General features: G+C 36.0%; 2 protein-coding genes across 3 annotated transcripts in view; one reads left to right on the top strand and one right to left on the bottom strand.

The window, feature by feature from the left end:
* LOC125384639 overlaps window positions 1–18,849 on the bottom strand; it is a 225,330-nt gene that overhangs the window by 164,249 nt on the left and 42,232 nt on the right. For both annotated transcript variants that reach the window (XM_048409926.1, XM_048409925.1), the window contains exons 28-40: window positions 10,745–10,871; window positions 10,441–10,541; window positions 10,237–10,350; window positions 9,749–10,155; window positions 9,402–9,665; window positions 9,172–9,327; window positions 2,714–2,754; window positions 2,427–2,609; window positions 2,242–2,353; window positions 1,949–2,169; window positions 1,705–1,869; window positions 1,368–1,560; window positions 1,057–1,294 (exon numbers count right to left, since the gene is read on the bottom strand). In XM_048409926.1, coding sequence (XP_048265883.1) covers window positions 1,057–1,294; window positions 1,368–1,560; window positions 1,705–1,869; window positions 1,949–2,169; window positions 2,242–2,353; window positions 2,427–2,609; window positions 2,714–2,754; window positions 9,172–9,327; window positions 9,402–9,665; window positions 9,749–10,155; window positions 10,237–10,350; window positions 10,441–10,541; window positions 10,745–10,871 — 2,322 coding nt within the window. The remainder of the gene's footprint in view (window positions 1–1,056; window positions 1,295–1,367; window positions 1,561–1,704; window positions 1,870–1,948; window positions 2,170–2,241; window positions 2,354–2,426; window positions 2,610–2,713; window positions 2,755–9,171; window positions 9,328–9,401; window positions 9,666–9,748; window positions 10,156–10,236; window positions 10,351–10,440; window positions 10,542–10,744; window positions 10,872–18,849) is intronic.
* On the top strand, window positions 11,602–16,983 carry LOC125385914 (40S ribosomal protein S6-like). Its single transcript, XM_048409933.1, has 5 exons — window positions 11,602–11,743; window positions 14,530–14,734; window positions 14,800–14,945; window positions 16,360–16,560; window positions 16,662–16,983. Exons 1-5 carry the CDS (start codon window positions 11,738–11,740, stop codon window positions 16,857–16,859), a joined length of 756 nt encoding a protein of 251 aa, XP_048265890.1. The 5' UTR covers window positions 11,602–11,737; the 3' UTR covers window positions 16,860–16,983.

Below are 18,849 nucleotides of genomic sequence, written 5' to 3'. Positions count from 1 at the left end.
ACGTATAACGTTCTACAGTATTACGATATAACGTATAACTTTATATAGTATTACCATATAACGTATAACGCTATATAGTATTACGATATAACATATAATGTTGTATAGTATTACGATATAAAGTATAACGTTATGTAGTATACCGTTACAACTTATAACATTACAAACTATTACGATATATCATATAACGTTATGTAGTATTACGATATAACGTATAACGTTATGTAGTATACAGTTACAACGTATAACGTTATATAGTATTACAATATAACGTATAACATTATATCACATTACGATATAACGTATAACGTTATGTAGTATACAGTTACAACGTATAACGTTACAAAGTATTACAATATAACGTATAACGTTACAAAGTATTACAATATAACGTATAACGTTATATAACACTACGATATAACGCATAACGTTATGTAGTATACAGTTACAACGTATAATGTTATATACTGTTACGATATAACGTTTAACGTTATATAGTATTACGATATAACGTATAACGCTATACTATTACGATATAACGTATACTGCTATATAGTATTACGATATAACGTATAACGTTGTATAGTATTACGACATAACGTATAACGTTATATAGTATTACGATATAACACATTACGACATTACGATATAACGTCATATAATATTACGATATAACGTATAACGTTATGTAGTATACAGTTACAACGTGTAACGTTATATAGTATTACAATATAACGTATAACGTTATATCACATTACGATATAACGTATAACGTTATATCACATTACGATATAACGTATAACGTTACATAGTATTAAGACATAACGTATGACCCTATACTATTTCGATATAACGTATAATGTTATATAGTATTACGATACAACGTATAACGTTATATACTGTTACGACATAACGTATAACGTTCTGTTGCCACGATAGATAAATACATAGTCATCGTCATCGTAACTTCTTCTTCCTTATACATATTTCTATCAAAATTCAAAGAAATATTAATGTGCATAACTTGTTATAACATACTGAAGCAACTATACTCACTCAAATATAGTTATCAAAACAGGTTTAATAAGTTTTGCACTTTGCCGAGGTGAAGCACATAAACACATTTCAAACACTGTCATTATCATTACAACTCCTTCCGAGTTCAAATCTCCTAAAAGTGGCCTAAGTGTTTCGATTATAATCGCTCCTCTTTGACTTAAAAATTCTTGGGGACTTAATATTACATATGCTTGAACTATATACAAACATAATTTTAAATGTTCAAATGATTTTTCTGAAAAATATAAAGATCATCAAGTTTTCTGCATGTTTATAAGAATCATAGTCAAATAGAATTATTTACTAACCTAATACAGCAGGCAAATTTTTAGTCAGTTCCGTTATAGCCAATGTTGGTGCAGCTGCATTTTGCAGTAAAGCTGACCGTAATCGCAAGCCATCTTCTAACAAATAAACGTGACAATTTTGATTGACGTCACAACTTAATGCAATAACACCTACTACTTGTGGTTCTATAAGGACGCTTTCAGAACCTAAAGCCTAAAAAATAATTCAAATATTATCTATTATTTAAAATTTTTAATAAAATCATTGAGTTATATATTTGATTTATCAATATCAAAATTAATAATTTGATTTATATTAATATAGTTTAATTCATTAAACAATATAAAAAATATGTACCTTTTCCAGATGTACAAGTGTTGAAATTATAGCACATCTTAGCATATTATGTTCTTCACATTCTTGCCAAAGTGCTGGCAAATATGAACTGAGGGCTCCAACAAGTGGGTTTATTTCACTACCAGCATGTTCAATCATAAATGATAACACGTATAACACATACATCTGAAAATTATTTAAAATATGTTTTTGCGAACTACAACAATATTTTAAAAGTAACATATAACAGTATATACATACATACCTTGGTATCACATTCTTTTACTTCTTTTAGGAGCGAAAATAATAAAGAGAATGCTGGTTCTAAATATGGCGAGAATTCTTCCGGATTAAATTGAAAATCATCTATCGCAAGTTTTAAAGCATCGCTTGCTGCTAAGCGAACACCCAGATCTTCTTCAGGACTCAAAACTTCAACCATAAGTTTGTATAATTCTGGTCTTAACTCTGTACTTAACTTAACAGCTGCAATTTTATTACAATACAAGATTATTACATAATAAATCCTACTTGTTTAAAAAGCTGCACTTTACTTACTTGTCCAGCGCCCAATAAGCCAACATACTCGTCTTCTAATAATTCTATAATTGTTACTTCGAATTTTCAACTCTTCTTTTAAGGTAGTTGAAAACCATTGATCAAAATTTACCTAGTAAATAGAAGCGTGATAAACTGGATGACTGACTATTTACACTGATTTTTTTGTGATATTTTGTTCTTACCTCATCGTATAAATCAAATGCAGCCAAACCAACTGCATTATATACTGCATCTTTTACTAGAATAGCATGCAAATTATTCGGGTCAACTGGTTGATGATGTCTTTGCATTAATTCAACTAAAACTGGTACAAGAACTTCTCCAAAATGATGGAAAATTACTACAAACAGACACTCCGTACAAGGCTAAGGAAAATAAAATATTAATTATAAAGTAAATAAAAATGTATAATTTTACAATTATAATACATTTATAAATATTTGTAAATAGTTGGCTATAAAATATTTACCCTTAAGCTATATTTCCATGATTCACCGCCATCATCGACAACTGAAAACAGTATAAATAAGAAATATAAAACATTCTACATACATATATATATGTACGTACAATGTTTATATATATACATAATATATATATGTCGGGTTGGCGTTACGATTAGAGTTAGGGTTAAGGGCGTGAAACGAATCCCTATTGACGCTAGACGTGATCGTTATGCGATAGAGGAGATATTTACTAGTGCAAATATGACTATGATGGAATTGGACAAGTAATCGCGATAATTAGATACTCGAGAAGCTATTGACAATGATCCTAGGCTCAATAACGAATCCGCGGTCAACGGGATGACGAACTTTACCCTTCGTTAGCGTCTAAGTTACACTGTATGTTAGAGCAAGGGGCAATTATTACGTATACGAAAGACAGGTCGATTACTGATGAGATCGCACTAGAGAGAATGACTCTCCGTCGCGGTGACGCTGTCGAAGAAAACTATGATGGGTGTGCCTAAGGGCACGAGATCATCGGATTCGTGGAGAAAAGTCTTCGTTCGAAGGGTGAGGGAAATTGACGTTGCTGTTAATTGGTCAATTTCCATGTTGGTGGTTAGAGAAAAATATTAGCCGTCCTTGGGGAAAGTTGCTAGCGAGAAGCGTCGTTCGTGGAAGGATAGATTTCTCTTATCTTCCCGTAGTTGGGGCACAGGCTATTTGTCTATTTGAAAGACTTTGTATAATTGAAACTTAATATTCGTAGCGGGTCCTCGCCCAGCTAAACATATACTGTGGAGATGCGTTGGCATCTGGCAATCATCTTACCCGAAGGACAAAGTCTGCGTGTGGCGAGCCACGGGGCAGAAACCATTGAAACGTTTACCGTCGTGCCCTGTCCCAAGTATTTCTTTTAAGGAGAGCTATAGAATTACTTCATGCCTTTGTTAGACAAAACGTTCATCCCTTTGACCGTGGCTACGTTCGGCGACTGATTGTCGCCTCGAGCCCGAGCTCACTATCATAAATCTCAAATAAATACAGTCGGATCGAATGACAACAGTTTCTTAATACGGCTATGGTGAAATCTAAATTACAATACTAGGGGTCTTCCCAAAGTTCCAAAGGGAAGGTTCCTGTGTTCTTTCATCTCCGACACGGCCATTCTGACTATCACACGTCCTCGGGTGGATCTAAAATATTGGGTTCTCCCAACATTAGACTTGATATGACTAATATTTTACTCCTTTATAGTTTAGCTAAATTATATTACACTAGTTTATTTATGGTTTAACTAACTGTCCAAATAGATCAAGGGCCCAGGTTAACAACAAAAATTTCGATCGGACGTTCAATGATAAAGTAGGGAAGAAAAAAAACACAAAAGTCAGTAGCATTATGATTGGTATTCAAAGCGCCAGTTGCATTTTGTGAGTTACCAGTCAGACCGTAATGACATGACAGATCATTTTCGATTTCGTACACGGACGAGTCTCAGTTTGTTGGATCATATTACCGCACTGGGCGTGTGTGGAGACACTGAGTGCGGGTGCATTGACGTAATAAGTGTGTATGAAGACACTGAATGCGAGTGCAGTGTATGGGGACACTGAACACGGGTGCATTGATGTAATAGGCGTGTATGGAGACACTGAATGCGAGTGCAGTGTATGGAGACACTGAACACGAGTGCATTGATGTAATAGGCGTGTATGGAGACACTGAATGCGAGTGCAGTGTATGGAGACACTGAACACGAGTGCATTGATGTAATAGGCGTGTATGGAGACACTGAATGCTAGTGTGTGGTCACACTAGGCTTATGTGGGAATATCGAATGCTAGTGTGTGGTCGCACTAGGCTTGTGTGGAAATATCGAATGCTAGTGTGTGGTCACAGTAGGCTTGTGTGGAAATATCGAATGCTAGTATGTGGTCGCACTAGGCTTGTGTGCTAGTGTATGGTAACACTAGGCTTGTGTTACATGTCTATGTTACATGTTACATGTAACTATGTTACATGTCATAGTCATAGTGTTAATGATCCTCTGAGATCGGTGTAGTCATATCGTCATTGTCACTGCCATTGTCATCACTACAGACGTCCAACTCAGCAGGAACGCAACTATTCGGCATTTTCTTAATCTGTCATGACTGTATTTATACGATCGTTTGCCATCTAATGTCTTTAAAGTATATCTATCCCCTTCCAAAATCTCTGCTATTACGAATGGACCCTTGAATTTTGGCTCTAGCTTGGTTTGGTTTCTTTTCTCGTTTTTGCGTGGTACGAAATCACCGACATTAAACCTAACCACTTTAGCTTTGGTGTTATCGAATCTTTCTTTGTCGTGTTTGGCGCTACTTGCTATATTTTTTTTTTTTTTTTTTTGTCGCCTGTTGTCTTACATCGGAGATGTCTATTCCTCTTTCTTCAACGCTATCAGGTAGCAACAAGTCGTACGGTCTTGCTGTCCTACCGATTAGTAGTTTCAGTGGGCTCGCCTTAGTCACGCGGTTGGTGGTGCAATTCAGGGCCAATTGTATCTCCCCAATCGCGTCTTGCCATGACCGCCCGGTCGTCTCTACTACCGTGAACATATTTTCAATGTACGCATAACACGCTCTACCTGTCTATTGGCTCTACTAGCACCGGTCGCTATCAAGCGAACTTTAATTCGTTTGCTTTCGCAGAATTCTCGAAATTCTTTACCCTTAGAACATCTTTCCTGATCTGCTATTATCCGGCAGGGACTTCCGAATAAAAATATAGCGGATTTAAGCGCTTTAATGGTGTTATGGAAATCTATCTTACGATTATGATGCAGGTATACGAATTTAGTGAGCACGTTGATCAAAACAATGACGTACTCCTTTGAATCGCTTTTACCACTCAACTTGCCTGTTATGTCCATGTGGACCGTATGCCAGGGCATGCTGGTCTTAGGTATAGGATGTAGTTCGGCTTGTATCTTACCTGAACTAGCTTTCGAAACTTGACAAGCATGACAGTTCTCAATGAATCGGCGAACGTACTTCGCCATCCCTTCGAACCAGTAATACTCGTATAGTTTCTCGAGCGTTTTCTCCCAACCTAAGTGCATAATTGACTGGTGCACATGGTTAATAACAGACTATCTAAAACCTCTTAGGACTACAGGTAAACAGAGAGTCCTGTCTTTTCTTTGTATCCTACGGTAAAGAGTACCGGACCGTAATTCGTATGTATTCGCGGTGTCTTCCGCGAGCTCATCGTTTTGCAATTCCTTGACGATTTCCAAGGTTTGAGAATCACGACGTTGTTCGGCTAGTAGCCAGTCTTCCGATATTTCGGCCAGATTGATTTCTTTCTCCGCAATTTTATCAATTTTACGGTGGTCTAAATCTACGGGGTTTCGCGAGAAGAAATCTACGTGGGCTGTCCGTTTACTTTCCAGATACATAATGTCAAAAACAAAAGTCTGCAAGTAGGCCCATCACCGATGGTCCCTGTCATTTAAATGTACTTTATTACTCGACGCTTTCGACGAGTCGCAATCCGTGACGACAAGAAATTCCCGTCCATGTAGATAGTGACGGAAACGCTCGACTGCGTTTACGACTGCTAACGTCTCTAGTTCGTAGGAATTATACCTAGATTCTGCGAGGGTAGTTCTTTTGCTGTAATACTCTATTGCTTTGCCTTTACCTTCGACTTGATGCGTCAAAATCGCCCCGTAACTCTCCGAGCTAGCGTCAGTATGTAGTTCTATCGGGTAACTGGGGTCGAATATCATTAACACCGGCGCGTCGGTCAGGGCGGAAACTGCCTGTTGTCTTATTTTCTCGTGCCTATCTGTCCAAGTTATATTTCTGTTATTTGAGATGAGCGCATACAGGGGTTTCATCACCTGTGAGAATTTAGGGATGAACTTTCGGAAGTATGAAGCTAACCCTATGAACTGCCTGAACTGTGTGGCGGCCGTTGGCACAGGTAAAGAACTTAAGGTGTGTATTTTACCCGGGTTGGGACGGACTTCTTCGTTATGAATTACATATCTCAAATAGAGCACCGATGTTTTTAGAAAAGAACATTTCGCAAAGTTAACAGAGAATCCTGCTTTTACGAGGGTATCTAATACGGTGTTCAATCTTCCTAACGCTTGATCTATCGAGTCGGCAATAACTAGAACGTTATCGAAATAAATAACAACGTACGAATGAGCGAGGTCGCCTAGGGCCTTGCGAATGGCCCTCCGAAAGACGGACGGCGCAATTTTTCAGTCCAAACGGCATCGTTATCTACTCATATTGTCTGTCGGGAGTAACGAACGCTGTATACTGCGCTGAATTAGGATAAGTAGGAATTTGGTGAAACCCGCTGGCCATATCCAGGCTAATAAAATATCTCGCCTCTTGCAATCTCGCGACTTGATCCGCAATAAGGAGTAAAGGGTACCGATCCGCGACGGTACTTTGATTTAGTTCTCGGGGAACCACTCGTAATCTATCTGAGCCGCTTTCTTCTTCACGAGTTACGTAAGGCTCGCGAATGGCGAATTACTAGGCCTTATGATCTTTGCTTTAATTAAAACGCTTATTTTCTCACGTACCGCTCTTCGGTCCTCCTCACTAAATCTATAAGAACTTCCTCGTACGGTGATGTTAGGATCAATTAATCGTATTTCTAACCGGCCTGTATTTACGCGAATACGTAGGGAATCCGTAACGAATGAATCTTTGAATTTGTCGAGAAGAGAAATTGATCGACTTTTATTATTACCATGTACATCAGTGTCAGCTTCATTAACGACGATCTCGTTTGCAGTGGTTTCATTACAGACATTAATTATTTTTGTTTTACACATAGCGAGGCTATTTTGTGTAATGTTACGTCAAAACCCAGACTTAGAGTTCCGCAACTAATCGCGATATCATATTTTAGATAACTATCAGCAAGGACATGAGAAATTGTCTTCAATGTAAAAATCATTAATACACACGATGAACAAATGGGAGGCGTATGTTTAATACAAGTATTTCCTGCTCCTCGCATTACTAATATGTCAGTCATTCTTTTGCCAGAAATCTCGAGGCCACGGACTCTTTAATTAGTGAACGCTCGGCTCCCGAATCGGAGTAAAATGGAAACGACTCACCCAGATGACTTGATCTACCCGATGATGCTTCCAGTACGTAGAAGTCGACTCGCCACTTGTTATTGAAATTATGGTTTTCTTTCATAATCAGGTTGACAGTTGCGCCCCGTGCAGCGGGGTCGGAACGTGCGATTTTAAGGGTTAAAACGTGGTAGCGAAAACTTGTTAGGTTTCACACTCGATTTTGCACTAGCGACTGGGTTACTCGCGCGCGATGGTCGTAAGTTCTAACACTGTTATAATCGGCACTGATCCCACTTCTGATGTCGGGTTGGCGTTACGATTAGAGTTAGGGTTAAGGGCGTGAAACGAATCCCTATTGACGCTAGATGTGATCGTTATGCGATAGAGGAGATATTTACTAGTGCAAATATGACTATGATGGAATTGGACAAGTAATCGCGATAATTAGATACTCGAGAAGCTATTGACAATGATCCTAGGCTCAATAACGAATCCGCGGTCAACGGGATGACGAACTTTACCCTTCGTTATCGTCTAAGTTACACTGTATGTTAGAGCAAGGGGCAATTATTACGTATACGAAAGACAGGTCGATTACTGATGAGATCGCACTAGAGAGAATGACTCTCCGTCGCGGTGACGCTGTCGAAGAAAACTATGATGGGTGTGCCTAAGGGCACGAGATCATCGGATTCGTGGAGAAAAGTCTTCGTTCGAAGGGTGAGGGAAATTGACGTTGCTGTTAATTGGTCAATTTCCATGTTGGTGGTTAGAGAAAAATATTAGCCGTCCTTGGGGAAAGTTGCTAGCGAGAAGCGTCGTTCGTGGAAGGATAGATTTCTCTTATCTTCCCGTAGTTGGGGCACAGGCTATTTGTCTATTTGAAAGACTTTGTATAATTGAAACTTAATATTCGTAGCGGGTACTCGCCCAGCTAAACATATACTGTGGAGATGCGTTGGCATCTGGCAATCATCTTACCCGAAGGACAAAGTCTGCGTGTGGCGAGCCACGGGGCAGAAACCATTGAAACGTTTACCGTCGTGCCCTGTCCCAAGTATTTCTTTTAAGGAGAGCTATAGAATTACTTCATGCCTATGTTAGACAAAACGTTCATCCCTTTGACCGTGGCTACGTTCGGCGACTGATTGTCGCCTCGAGCCCGAGCTCACTATCATAAATCTCAAATAAATACAGTCGGATCGAATGACAACAGTTTCTTAATACGGCTATGGTGAAATCTAAATTACAATACTAGGGGTCTTCCCAAAGTTCCAAAGGGAAGGTTCCTGTGTTCTTTCATCTCCGACATATATATATATATATATATATATATATATATATATATATGTATGTATGTATACAAATATTTACCAAAACTTTCTGGATCTGTATCCCATAATTCCAATTCAGCAGGTGTTAAAAGAAAATAATGTGTTACCAGCCTTGAACAAATTTCTGCTAATGTTTCAGGTGTAAAAAATTCTTGTCTCAATTGATTTGCTCTCAACGTTAAAGGATTTTTCGTATCTGTATTAACAAATTTTCAAGCTTAATAAATCACACCCATAAATTTACAAAATACCATTATCCATCATATATACCTTTGAGAACTTTAGCTGGTTTATAGTATGTAGATAATAAAATGCCTTTCATTAAATTTAAACACTGTATAACAAATCTTTCAAAAGCTAGGGCTTGACCAGCTTCAGTGAAACAATAAAAAACAGAAAATTCTAATGATGTTGGTATTAGTTCTACATAGCAAAATGGATGCATTTCTAATACTCCTATTAATACTTTAGTTAAATGAATTATAAATTTATCGCATACTTCCATCTGTATACCTCTTGAAATTAATGTCTTTCCTAGAATTATATAAAAATCATTATTAAGAGAGACAAATATATAACTGATATTAAGGGTAGTATCAGAGGAGAAATATACTAACGACATTCAAGACAAGTTCTTGCACGTTCAAAAACAATTTCCAAGAATGACATAGCATCATGGGATTCTGAAGGCTTATTAAACCCATTTACAATAAGTGTTCTAAGAATTCTCAATAGAAGTAACGCTTTTTCCAAAGCTTCCTGTATCTGATTTGTGTCTGCCCCATTTGATGCCATTATAAGAAAAGATTCTGTGTAAGTATTCCACACATTCAGAATAAAACTGAACACACTACTGGTTAATTCTTGGAAGAGTCGTCTGCCAGGAACTAAACGTTTAGAGGCTAAACACTTAACAACATGATGTAATATTAACAGTGCCCGATGCTGGGCCAAAGGATTTTGTCCTCTTATAACATCCAATAAGGTTGGAATTAATGAGCGCCATTCTCTAGGCCAATCATATCTGCACAACATTATTTCGTTTAACTTATTTTATGAATCAGAGAGAAAAATAAACGCAAATTATTTAATCAATATCAATTACCTTGCAATTTTAGCAATGAGAGCTGCCAATTGGATAGCTAACTGATTTACAGGTTCTTCAAAGTTTACTATTAAACGTTGTCTAAGAAATTCCTTTTTGTCATCTGCAATTCCACTGTAGTAATAATGCATGTTATTTATTAATTAATTTACATTAAGATGTTAATACTATTAGCCAAATTTGATTGCGTTAAAGAATACTTACTTTGGAGCATTTTTTCTCCAATATTTATCAACACCATTTTTGAAACATAAAATAGCCATCCATCTAATATTGATACTCAAGGAATGATTAGAAAACACATTCTGAAATAATTATTAATATTTTACTCACAATATAATAATTAGACTTTCGTTAGTAATGAAAATAAATAACCTAAAATAATCTTACGTACATAAGCAAATAGTATATGCTTATATATGCTAGTTAAAATAAAAATGATCAGGAATAAATTTTTGCCTCCTTACAATCTAATCAAATTTATTTTACATTTATTCATGCAACTTACATATAACGCAGTGTAGAATCCCCTTTCAGTTTCCCATTGTTTTAGAGTTTGTTCAGCTGGTTTCAAAATAGTGGGATCCTGACTACCCGCTTGTTGAAGGACTTCTATCACTGCGACATCCATCTTCCTACAAAAAATTAATATATTCAATGTTTTACATTAAATTCAAATAGCTCATTGTTATTTGTTTTCCTCTGAAAAGATCGACTAAACTTAACTTTTTTCGGAAATATCTATGTATTAAATCAATACATGACGAAAATCATCAAAGACACTCTACATCAAAATGTCACACACGCCCGCAAGTCGGCATTTCAGAACGCTGCCCCCCTCCTGCTTTCGTCTCTTTCTGCAAAATGACAGTTATTGTTATAGTGTAAACCACCTTATTACTCGTAAAACGCGATTCTAGTCTAGATTTATTTATCCATTATTCATATATCGTATAAGGTATGATCAACCTATTATGATAATGTTATTTACTCATGTATTTAAGCAAAAATTCTAATATTTCCAAAGAGCTATCCCAGAACTAAAAACTAGTTCTTTCTAATAGACAACAGTATAAATAATACTGTTGATAGAATATGTTTCAATATTTACTTATCTTTTAAAGATAAAGAAACAATAATGTTTCTTCTTGCATTTATATATTTTCTATATAATAAAATATGTACATATACATTAGTGATTTGAAATATTTGAAAGAAATGTTATTAATTTTCTTCACATCTGTTTGTCAGAGAAATGTAATTCGTTGATGAATTAATTTACTACTAAAAATTTAAGCTATAATTTCTATGAAAACATAAGTATCAATATGATTTGTTTACAGATTTATAAGGAGTTTGTTTATTGCTATTTTCACTTTAAAATTTCATTGGACTTAAACCGGATATCCGGTGCACGCACTCTACTACGCATTCAGTGTCCGCTTGTGCGATATACGGTCTTTCTGTTTATAGCTCGCTGCATTGCTTGATACTTCTCACAATGAAGGTACGTATCCAATAATAATTTCAAAATCTAACAAATATTACAAACAGTTACTATAAAAATTTATATATTGAAATGCTATAAGTAATTTTAGATATATATAATTTATGAAACATTCGTTTATCTGTATACCTAACCAATGTTAAAATAAGACTTATTTCATTTATCTTCGGCATAAGTAGCATGAAGCAAGTCATATCCAAATGTAGAATACTTAACCCCTTATCCTACAATATCGTGCGAGAGATATGGTACGTCGATCGGGCCAAATATAAATAACACGTGTGAGAGACATGGTAAGTCATTCGGACCAAAAGTAAATAATACGTGTGAGAGACGTGGTACGTTCTTGGGGCTACACGCGACAAATACTTACTAATTTTCTTGGCCGCATTCGGATATGCAAATATATTTTCTTGAAAAATATTAGAAATTTATTCTCAAAAATAACTTCAAAAAGAATATTAAGCGTTGTTGGGAACATTGTAAATTCAGCTAACATTGCAAAAAGTGATTTGATAGATATTTTAAATAGTGATAGTGACAGTAGTGATATTTCACTTCCTGTACGAAAACGTTGTAAGCGACTGATTATTGAAGATGATACCGACGATGAAGACCACAGTAATCATCAACAATCAGAGCTATGGATTTGGAAAGAAGAAACTAATGATCCAAAAATCTGGAATTATACAGAAATTCCTGGCATAAAAGTGGCAATTTTGAGTCAGTTAGGTGAAAACAAAAAAGAATTAGACTTTTTTAATATAATATTTGATAATATATTTTGGGAAAATATTGTCATGGAGACGAATCGATACGCAAACCAAATAATGAACAATGAAAATAAAAGACTAAAAATAGATAAAACTTGGTTTCCTATAGACTGTGGTGAAATCAAAATATATTTTGCACTATGTATAATAATGGCTGAAGTTAAAAAACCAACAATTCAAATGAATTGGTCTAAGAAAGCAGTTATAAAAACTCCAATTTTCTGAAAAACAATGCCGTTCAAAAGATTTCTGCAAATAACTAAATGTTTGCATTTTGCAGATAACAATTTGGCTAACAATACAGATAAATTATGTAAAATAAAACCTGTGATAAACTTTTTGAATCAAAGATTTAAAGAAGTATATACAATGCAAGAGAACATTACTATCAATGAATCATTGATGAAATATAAGAGACGCTTATCCTATAAACAATTTAATCCATCAGAAGGGGTAAGATTTGGTATAAAATTTTATAAATTATGTGAGTCAAAATCAGGTTATTGCTATGACCTTAAAATATACACTGGTAGTGATAAAATAAATTCTGGTAACAGTGCATTTGAAAGTGTTGTCAAAGAGCTATCACAGTCAATATTACATAAAGGACATACTTTATATTTAAACAATTGTTCTCCAAAACTGTGTAAAACTTTAATTAACAATAAAACTAATGTTGTTGGAACAGTGCACTGGAACAGAAATAATATGCCAAAAGATTTTTATAAAGTAAAATTAAAAAAGGGTGAATATATAATGAGAAGCTGCAATGGAATAATGGCATTAAAATGGAAGGATATACGAGACATTTATATTCTTTCTTCAAAACACAAAATAGCAGAATGATAGGAATTGACCGGCAAGACCGAATGCTAGCATGCTTCCCTGTGATGAGGAAATGTATGAAAGGATACCGAAAAGTTTTCTTTTACCGCTTTGATATTGCTCTGTTTAACTCGTACATTTTATTCAACAAAATAAATACTCACAAAAAACAGACTTATGCTGAATATAGAATTGAAATAGCCCAATCATTACTAAAAAAATGTACCATTACCAGAATATATACGAAAAGGACGATTATCGAATGGAGATTTACCAAAGAGACTGCATGGAAAACATTGGGGTCATTTTCCCAAGCATATAGATCCAACACCATCGAAATCAAAGCCACCAAGAGCTTGTAAAGCATGCACAAAACATAAAAAACGTAGTGAAACAACGTGGGAGTGCAAAAGATGTAAAGTTGCATTACATGTACCAATACGCTTTGAAAGATATCACACGATTGAAGATTATTAAATTTTTGTAAATTTTTTCAAGACGTTCATAATTTAAAATATGTTTTTTTAGAAATTGTAATAAAAATGTTATTGATTTATTAGATTTATTATTGACTTCAAGATAATAAATCTTACTTGTTCAATGATCAGTTGGTAGTATTTATTTATCAAACATCCTGCAAAGTAAAATTAATTGTGCCTGTACACATGCATTTACAAAAAGACACGAACACTCAGCCAAATCATAAATTGGTTTGACATGTGACTGATCTTGTTGTTTATGGCACACACTATTGGAACTTAAATCATAAGGCAAGAGGCTAAATTTTCTTCATATAGAGCATTAAGATTTACAATTTTCATTATTATACTACGAAAGTAAGCATAACCTCATTAAAATGTCTTAGACGTTTAACCTATATTTCACTCTACAAGTATAAACAGCCGACCTTTGTGAATATATTTTATGGCTATTATCAAGCAAAAAATGCTTCATAAGTATAAATCAATTGAAGCCTTATTACAAGGTGCTGTATCTACTGTTATTTTATAGCATAGTGATAACGAGTTTCTTACTAGTCCCCTTGTATTTTGAATTTTTGTTTTAACTTTTTAATAAAGCTTTATATGGCTATGTATATATAACATTTTTGTTTGATTACGTACATTAAATAAACTGGCAAAAGCTGATAAATCTTTGCATATGCTGTATAATATTTGTGTTTTTTAGTTGAACGTATCGTATCCTGCAACAGGATGTCAAAAACTGTTTGAAATCTCCGATGAACATAAGCTGAGAATTTTTTATGAAAAGCGTATGGGCGCAGAAGTAGAGGCTGATGCTCTCGGTAACGAATGGAAGGGATATGTCGTTCGTATCTCCGGCGGCAATGATAAACAAGGATTTCCTATGAAACAGGGCGTTCTGACTAATGGTAACACAAGCATTTTTTATTCTAATTTCGTTTGATTTTAATTTTTTAAAAATTCCTGTAACTAGGGCGCGTACGTTTATTGCTCTCAAAAGGACATTCATGCTACAGACCTAGACGTGATGGTGAGCGTAAACGTAAATCTGTCCGTGGATGCATAGTCGATTCCAACCTTTCAGTACTCGCTCTCGTCATTGTCAAAAAAGGAGAAAAGGTATTAATTTGACTGTACTTTCTATCTATTATCCATGTTTCAGGGTGTATCTTAGAATTGTCTTATTATCTTATGATACTATCGTAAACATGGAAGATTAACTATAGTGTTTTGATTTGGGAGACTGTGTTATGTAATTTATACTTTTTCTCAGTGTATAAGCGATACACTAAAAGTCAACATATCTGTGGATGTAATGATCAGTGAGTTAAGTTATTAACACGTTCACGCCGGCGCGTATCACCGGTGGCTCGCGCTTGAGTCTCGCATCAGGCAGCGTACACTTGACTCACACTTGAATGTTCTATCAGATGGTGCGTACCATCAAAAATGTAGTTCGTTTAGTAACTAGAAAAAATCGCAATTTGAAATATTTGAAAATTTAAATGGAAATTTGACGTCTATTAAATGAAAAAGAAGTAGGATTTATTTTATTTCATCTCAATATTATAAACATACAAAACAAAAATTCGATAGTAAACACAGCAATTCAATATTATAATTACCTTACCTTAATTGTTTATTTATTTCTATTTGCAATTTTTAAACGCACTTGAAACAAAGTGCTGGCTGGCTCTCACAATGATTGCAGTATATCGTAATTTTTTTAGTTTTTTTTCATGGCATAATCTCTAATTTTTTTTATATAAGCATTTATAACGTTTCTTACTTCTTTTTCTTGACTTTCTTACAGATCCTTTATGTGAATGGAGAAAATGTGAACATTTTGTGAAGGTATTTGCTTTTCAATAGCCATTTCTGCAATGTGGTGATTATTGGTCAAAGATGAACAATAATTTTTTCTCTAAATTGCAAAATATTAATATCTTTATTACATTATCTTTGATATATGTACCACGGAATTATGAGTCAAGTCCCTCATATTAATTGTATAATAATTTTTTTGTACCATTTAACGGTTTTCCGTAAATAACTACAGTACGATGTCATTTGATAGGATAAGTCATCACCCCTTTTTGCATCGTTATAAAAAAATATCAGACTTTACTTCATCATTTTTTCCTTGAATAATTGTACACATGTGATTCTTGGAAGTAGTAAACATATAAACTGGTCTTTTGTCAATCCATTTAAAAAATTTAACTCTGCTACGATTTTCAAAACTCACAATGTGGCCCCGTTTTTGTTTTTGTATCGTTTGTGGCGGTAGAAATTTTTTGTTTATTTTTACAGTACCACAAATAAATGTTTTTTTCTGCCAAAGTTTTTTTCTTCAACCAAGGGCACACTCGTATAACAGCTATCTATGAATTGCATGTGGCCTTCAAATAATAATCCATACGAGTGCTGCCCCACGGCGAGAAATACAAATTGCAACGCCCACGTGAACGTGTTAAAGAACATTTTTAATGCTAAGAAGCATTTAATGTATAAGTTGATTAAATTCTTACAGGATATCCCGGATTTAACTGACAAGGAAGTCCCACGCCGTTTAGGACCCAAGAGAGCGAGCAAAATTCGCAAACTATTTAACTTATCGAAGGAAGATGATGTCCGTCGATTCGTTGTGAAACGACCAATTCAAAAAGAGGGCAAACCACAGCGGTCGAAAGCCCCTAAAATTCAACGTCTTATTACCCCACTTACACTCCAGGTTTGTACATATATGTATCTATATTTATATTGTTGTTTTGTTTCAGTTAAAATTTTTCAAAAGTATGGAGTTTATAGTAAAATAAAAATATGTTTATATAGAGAAAGAGGCATAGACTGGCTCTAAAGACGAAGCGTTGCTTGGCTCGCAAGCAACAAGCAGCAGAATATGCGAAGCTGTTAGCACAACGGCAAAAGGAAGCTAAGAATAGACATCAAGAAGAACTAAAGCGAAGACGTAGTGCTTCTATACGAGATTCCAAATCGGGCAGTCAGTCTGCACCCGCCATTCAAAAGTAAAAGACTGCAATGATACCGTCCAATACAATATGAAACTAACAAATTGTGTACAAATATGTTGTATATAAACCTATTAAATATTAGCTGTATATAAGCCTAATAAATATTTATATTTTTTTTGTAATATCTTGTCTTTTTGTAATATCACTTACATGTTCCATATTCGTAATGTTCATATATACACTATTATACTCGTCTAAATTTATACAGCATATACGTAAGGTAGAAGCTTATCATTTTAAGCAATTAGTAATTTTTAAAGTTTCTGAAATGATTAAGGTGGAATTATAGAGGTCATCATCAACATCAATGGTTATTTTAATATTATTCTTAATTAGTATTGTAGAGGTGGTATATGTTGTCCGTGATAGTAGTAATTGCCGGCTGTAGATGTCGCTGCTGGGATACTGCTAATTATTCTTCCATTTTGATGCGTGGAAGAAAAATAGGATCACGGGCGCCGGGAATCGAACCCGGGTCCCGAACGTTCGAAACCTAGAGTTGGTTGCTTAGTTAGTGTCGAGTAGCGGTATTTGTTGTCGAGTGCCGCTACAATACACCCTTACCAGAGATAACATTATAGATCTTAACGTGGTAAAGCGTCAGCCGATTGTTGTCCTATCCTTGCAGATGTTGTGCGATGTCTTCGATATGGTCATGGATACCTCTCGGTACGGTGCAGGGCGTTCCGTGTACGGTCGTAGGACTCTGTTCCTCTCTTTAGTATGACGTGCTGGTGGTGATGCCCATGAACTTTGCGATGGCTACATCACTCTTTTTTTTTTTGCGTGAGGAGGGGAAAATGCTATTACGCATGCCCCGTAACCCGCGTCACTGGGTTATGTGGGAGTCGGTCGGATGTCGTTGCCATACCCACTAAAAACCCCTCCTCCTTCTTCCTCCGCTTTGAGGGCAGACAACCCCGGTAAAACCTGTCGGCAGTCATCAGGGTTGTCCTTTCGTGCCCCGTTGTATCTACCTCTTCGGGCAGTTACTGCTCATGTCATCTTCTCAGCCAGTTCAGGATACTGGGCTGATCTCCTTCTGCGGTTTTTCGTTCTTTTGTATTCTTGCCTTCATTGCTCCGCGTAGTTGTTGTTTCACTCGTTCTCCTCCTTGCCTCTTCCCAGGCCCTCGCTGTCACCCTCCTGTGACACATGACGGTCTTGCAGAATTGCCTGAATTTATTCCAGCTCTCGTTCTTGGCGGTCACCGTGGCGATCAGATTGTCCACGCCTATCTTCTCGCCAAGAGCGTTCTCCAGCTCGATCCTTCTGTCCTTTCACTTCGGGCACGCGAAGAGGGCGTGCTCTGCATCGTCGTTAGGGTCTCCACAGTTGAGACAGTTGCTGTCGCTGTCCTTGCCAATCCTCTTCCTATAGACACCGAAGCTCCCATGCCCGGTTAGAAGCTGCATGGTGTGGTGATCGATGTCCATCTTCTTTTTGGTAAATAGCAGCGCACTCGGTATTAATTTCTTCGTGACATTCTCCTTTTTGTAGCTGTTCCATTCCTTCTGCCACTCCTCTTGGGCCTTCTTGCGAATCGCCTCCAGTTCCTCCTTCAGCTTGCAGCCGTCATCAGCGCCAATCCTGGACTCATGGATCTTGTTCCTCTCGTAGGTCTCTCCGAGCATCTTTATCTTTACGTAAATCAGGAGATTCCCGGTCAACACGCAAAGTGCCGCGTGGGAGACGGTACGGTATGCCGTCGTTGTTATGCACAGGGCCGTTCGTTGTGCTCGTTTCAGCTTTTTCGTAATAATAATAACGTATGACGTTATATAGCACTATCATATAACGTATAAAGTTGTATACTGTTACGTAATAACGTATCACGTTATATAGTATTACCATATCACGTATAACGTTGTATACTGTTACGTAATAGCGTATAACGTTATATAGTATTACCATATCACGTATAACGTTGTATACTGTTACGTAATAACGTATCACGTTATATACTATTACGTAAAAACGTATAACGT

This window comes from Bombus terrestris, chromosome 11 (genome assembly GCF_910591885.1).
Source record: "Bombus terrestris chromosome 11, iyBomTerr1.2, whole genome shotgun sequence".
Lineage (NCBI taxonomy): Eukaryota > Metazoa > Arthropoda > Insecta > Hymenoptera > Apidae > Bombus > Bombus terrestris.
Note: the sequence above shows the minus strand (reverse complement) of the source record. Positions and strands in the feature narration are given on the sequence as shown.

Excerpts from the sequence above, each read along its gene's own strand:
- LOC125385914 (XM_048409933.1), top strand. Across the intron at positions 14,735-14,799 it reads ACAGGGCGTTCTGACTAATG|GGCGCGTACGTTTATTGCTC; the intron begins GTAACACAAGCA and ends TCCTGTAACTAG. Across the intron at positions 16,561-16,661 it reads TTACCCCACTTACACTCCAG|AGAAAGAGGCATAGACTGGC; the intron begins GTTTGTACATAT and ends ATGTTTATATAG.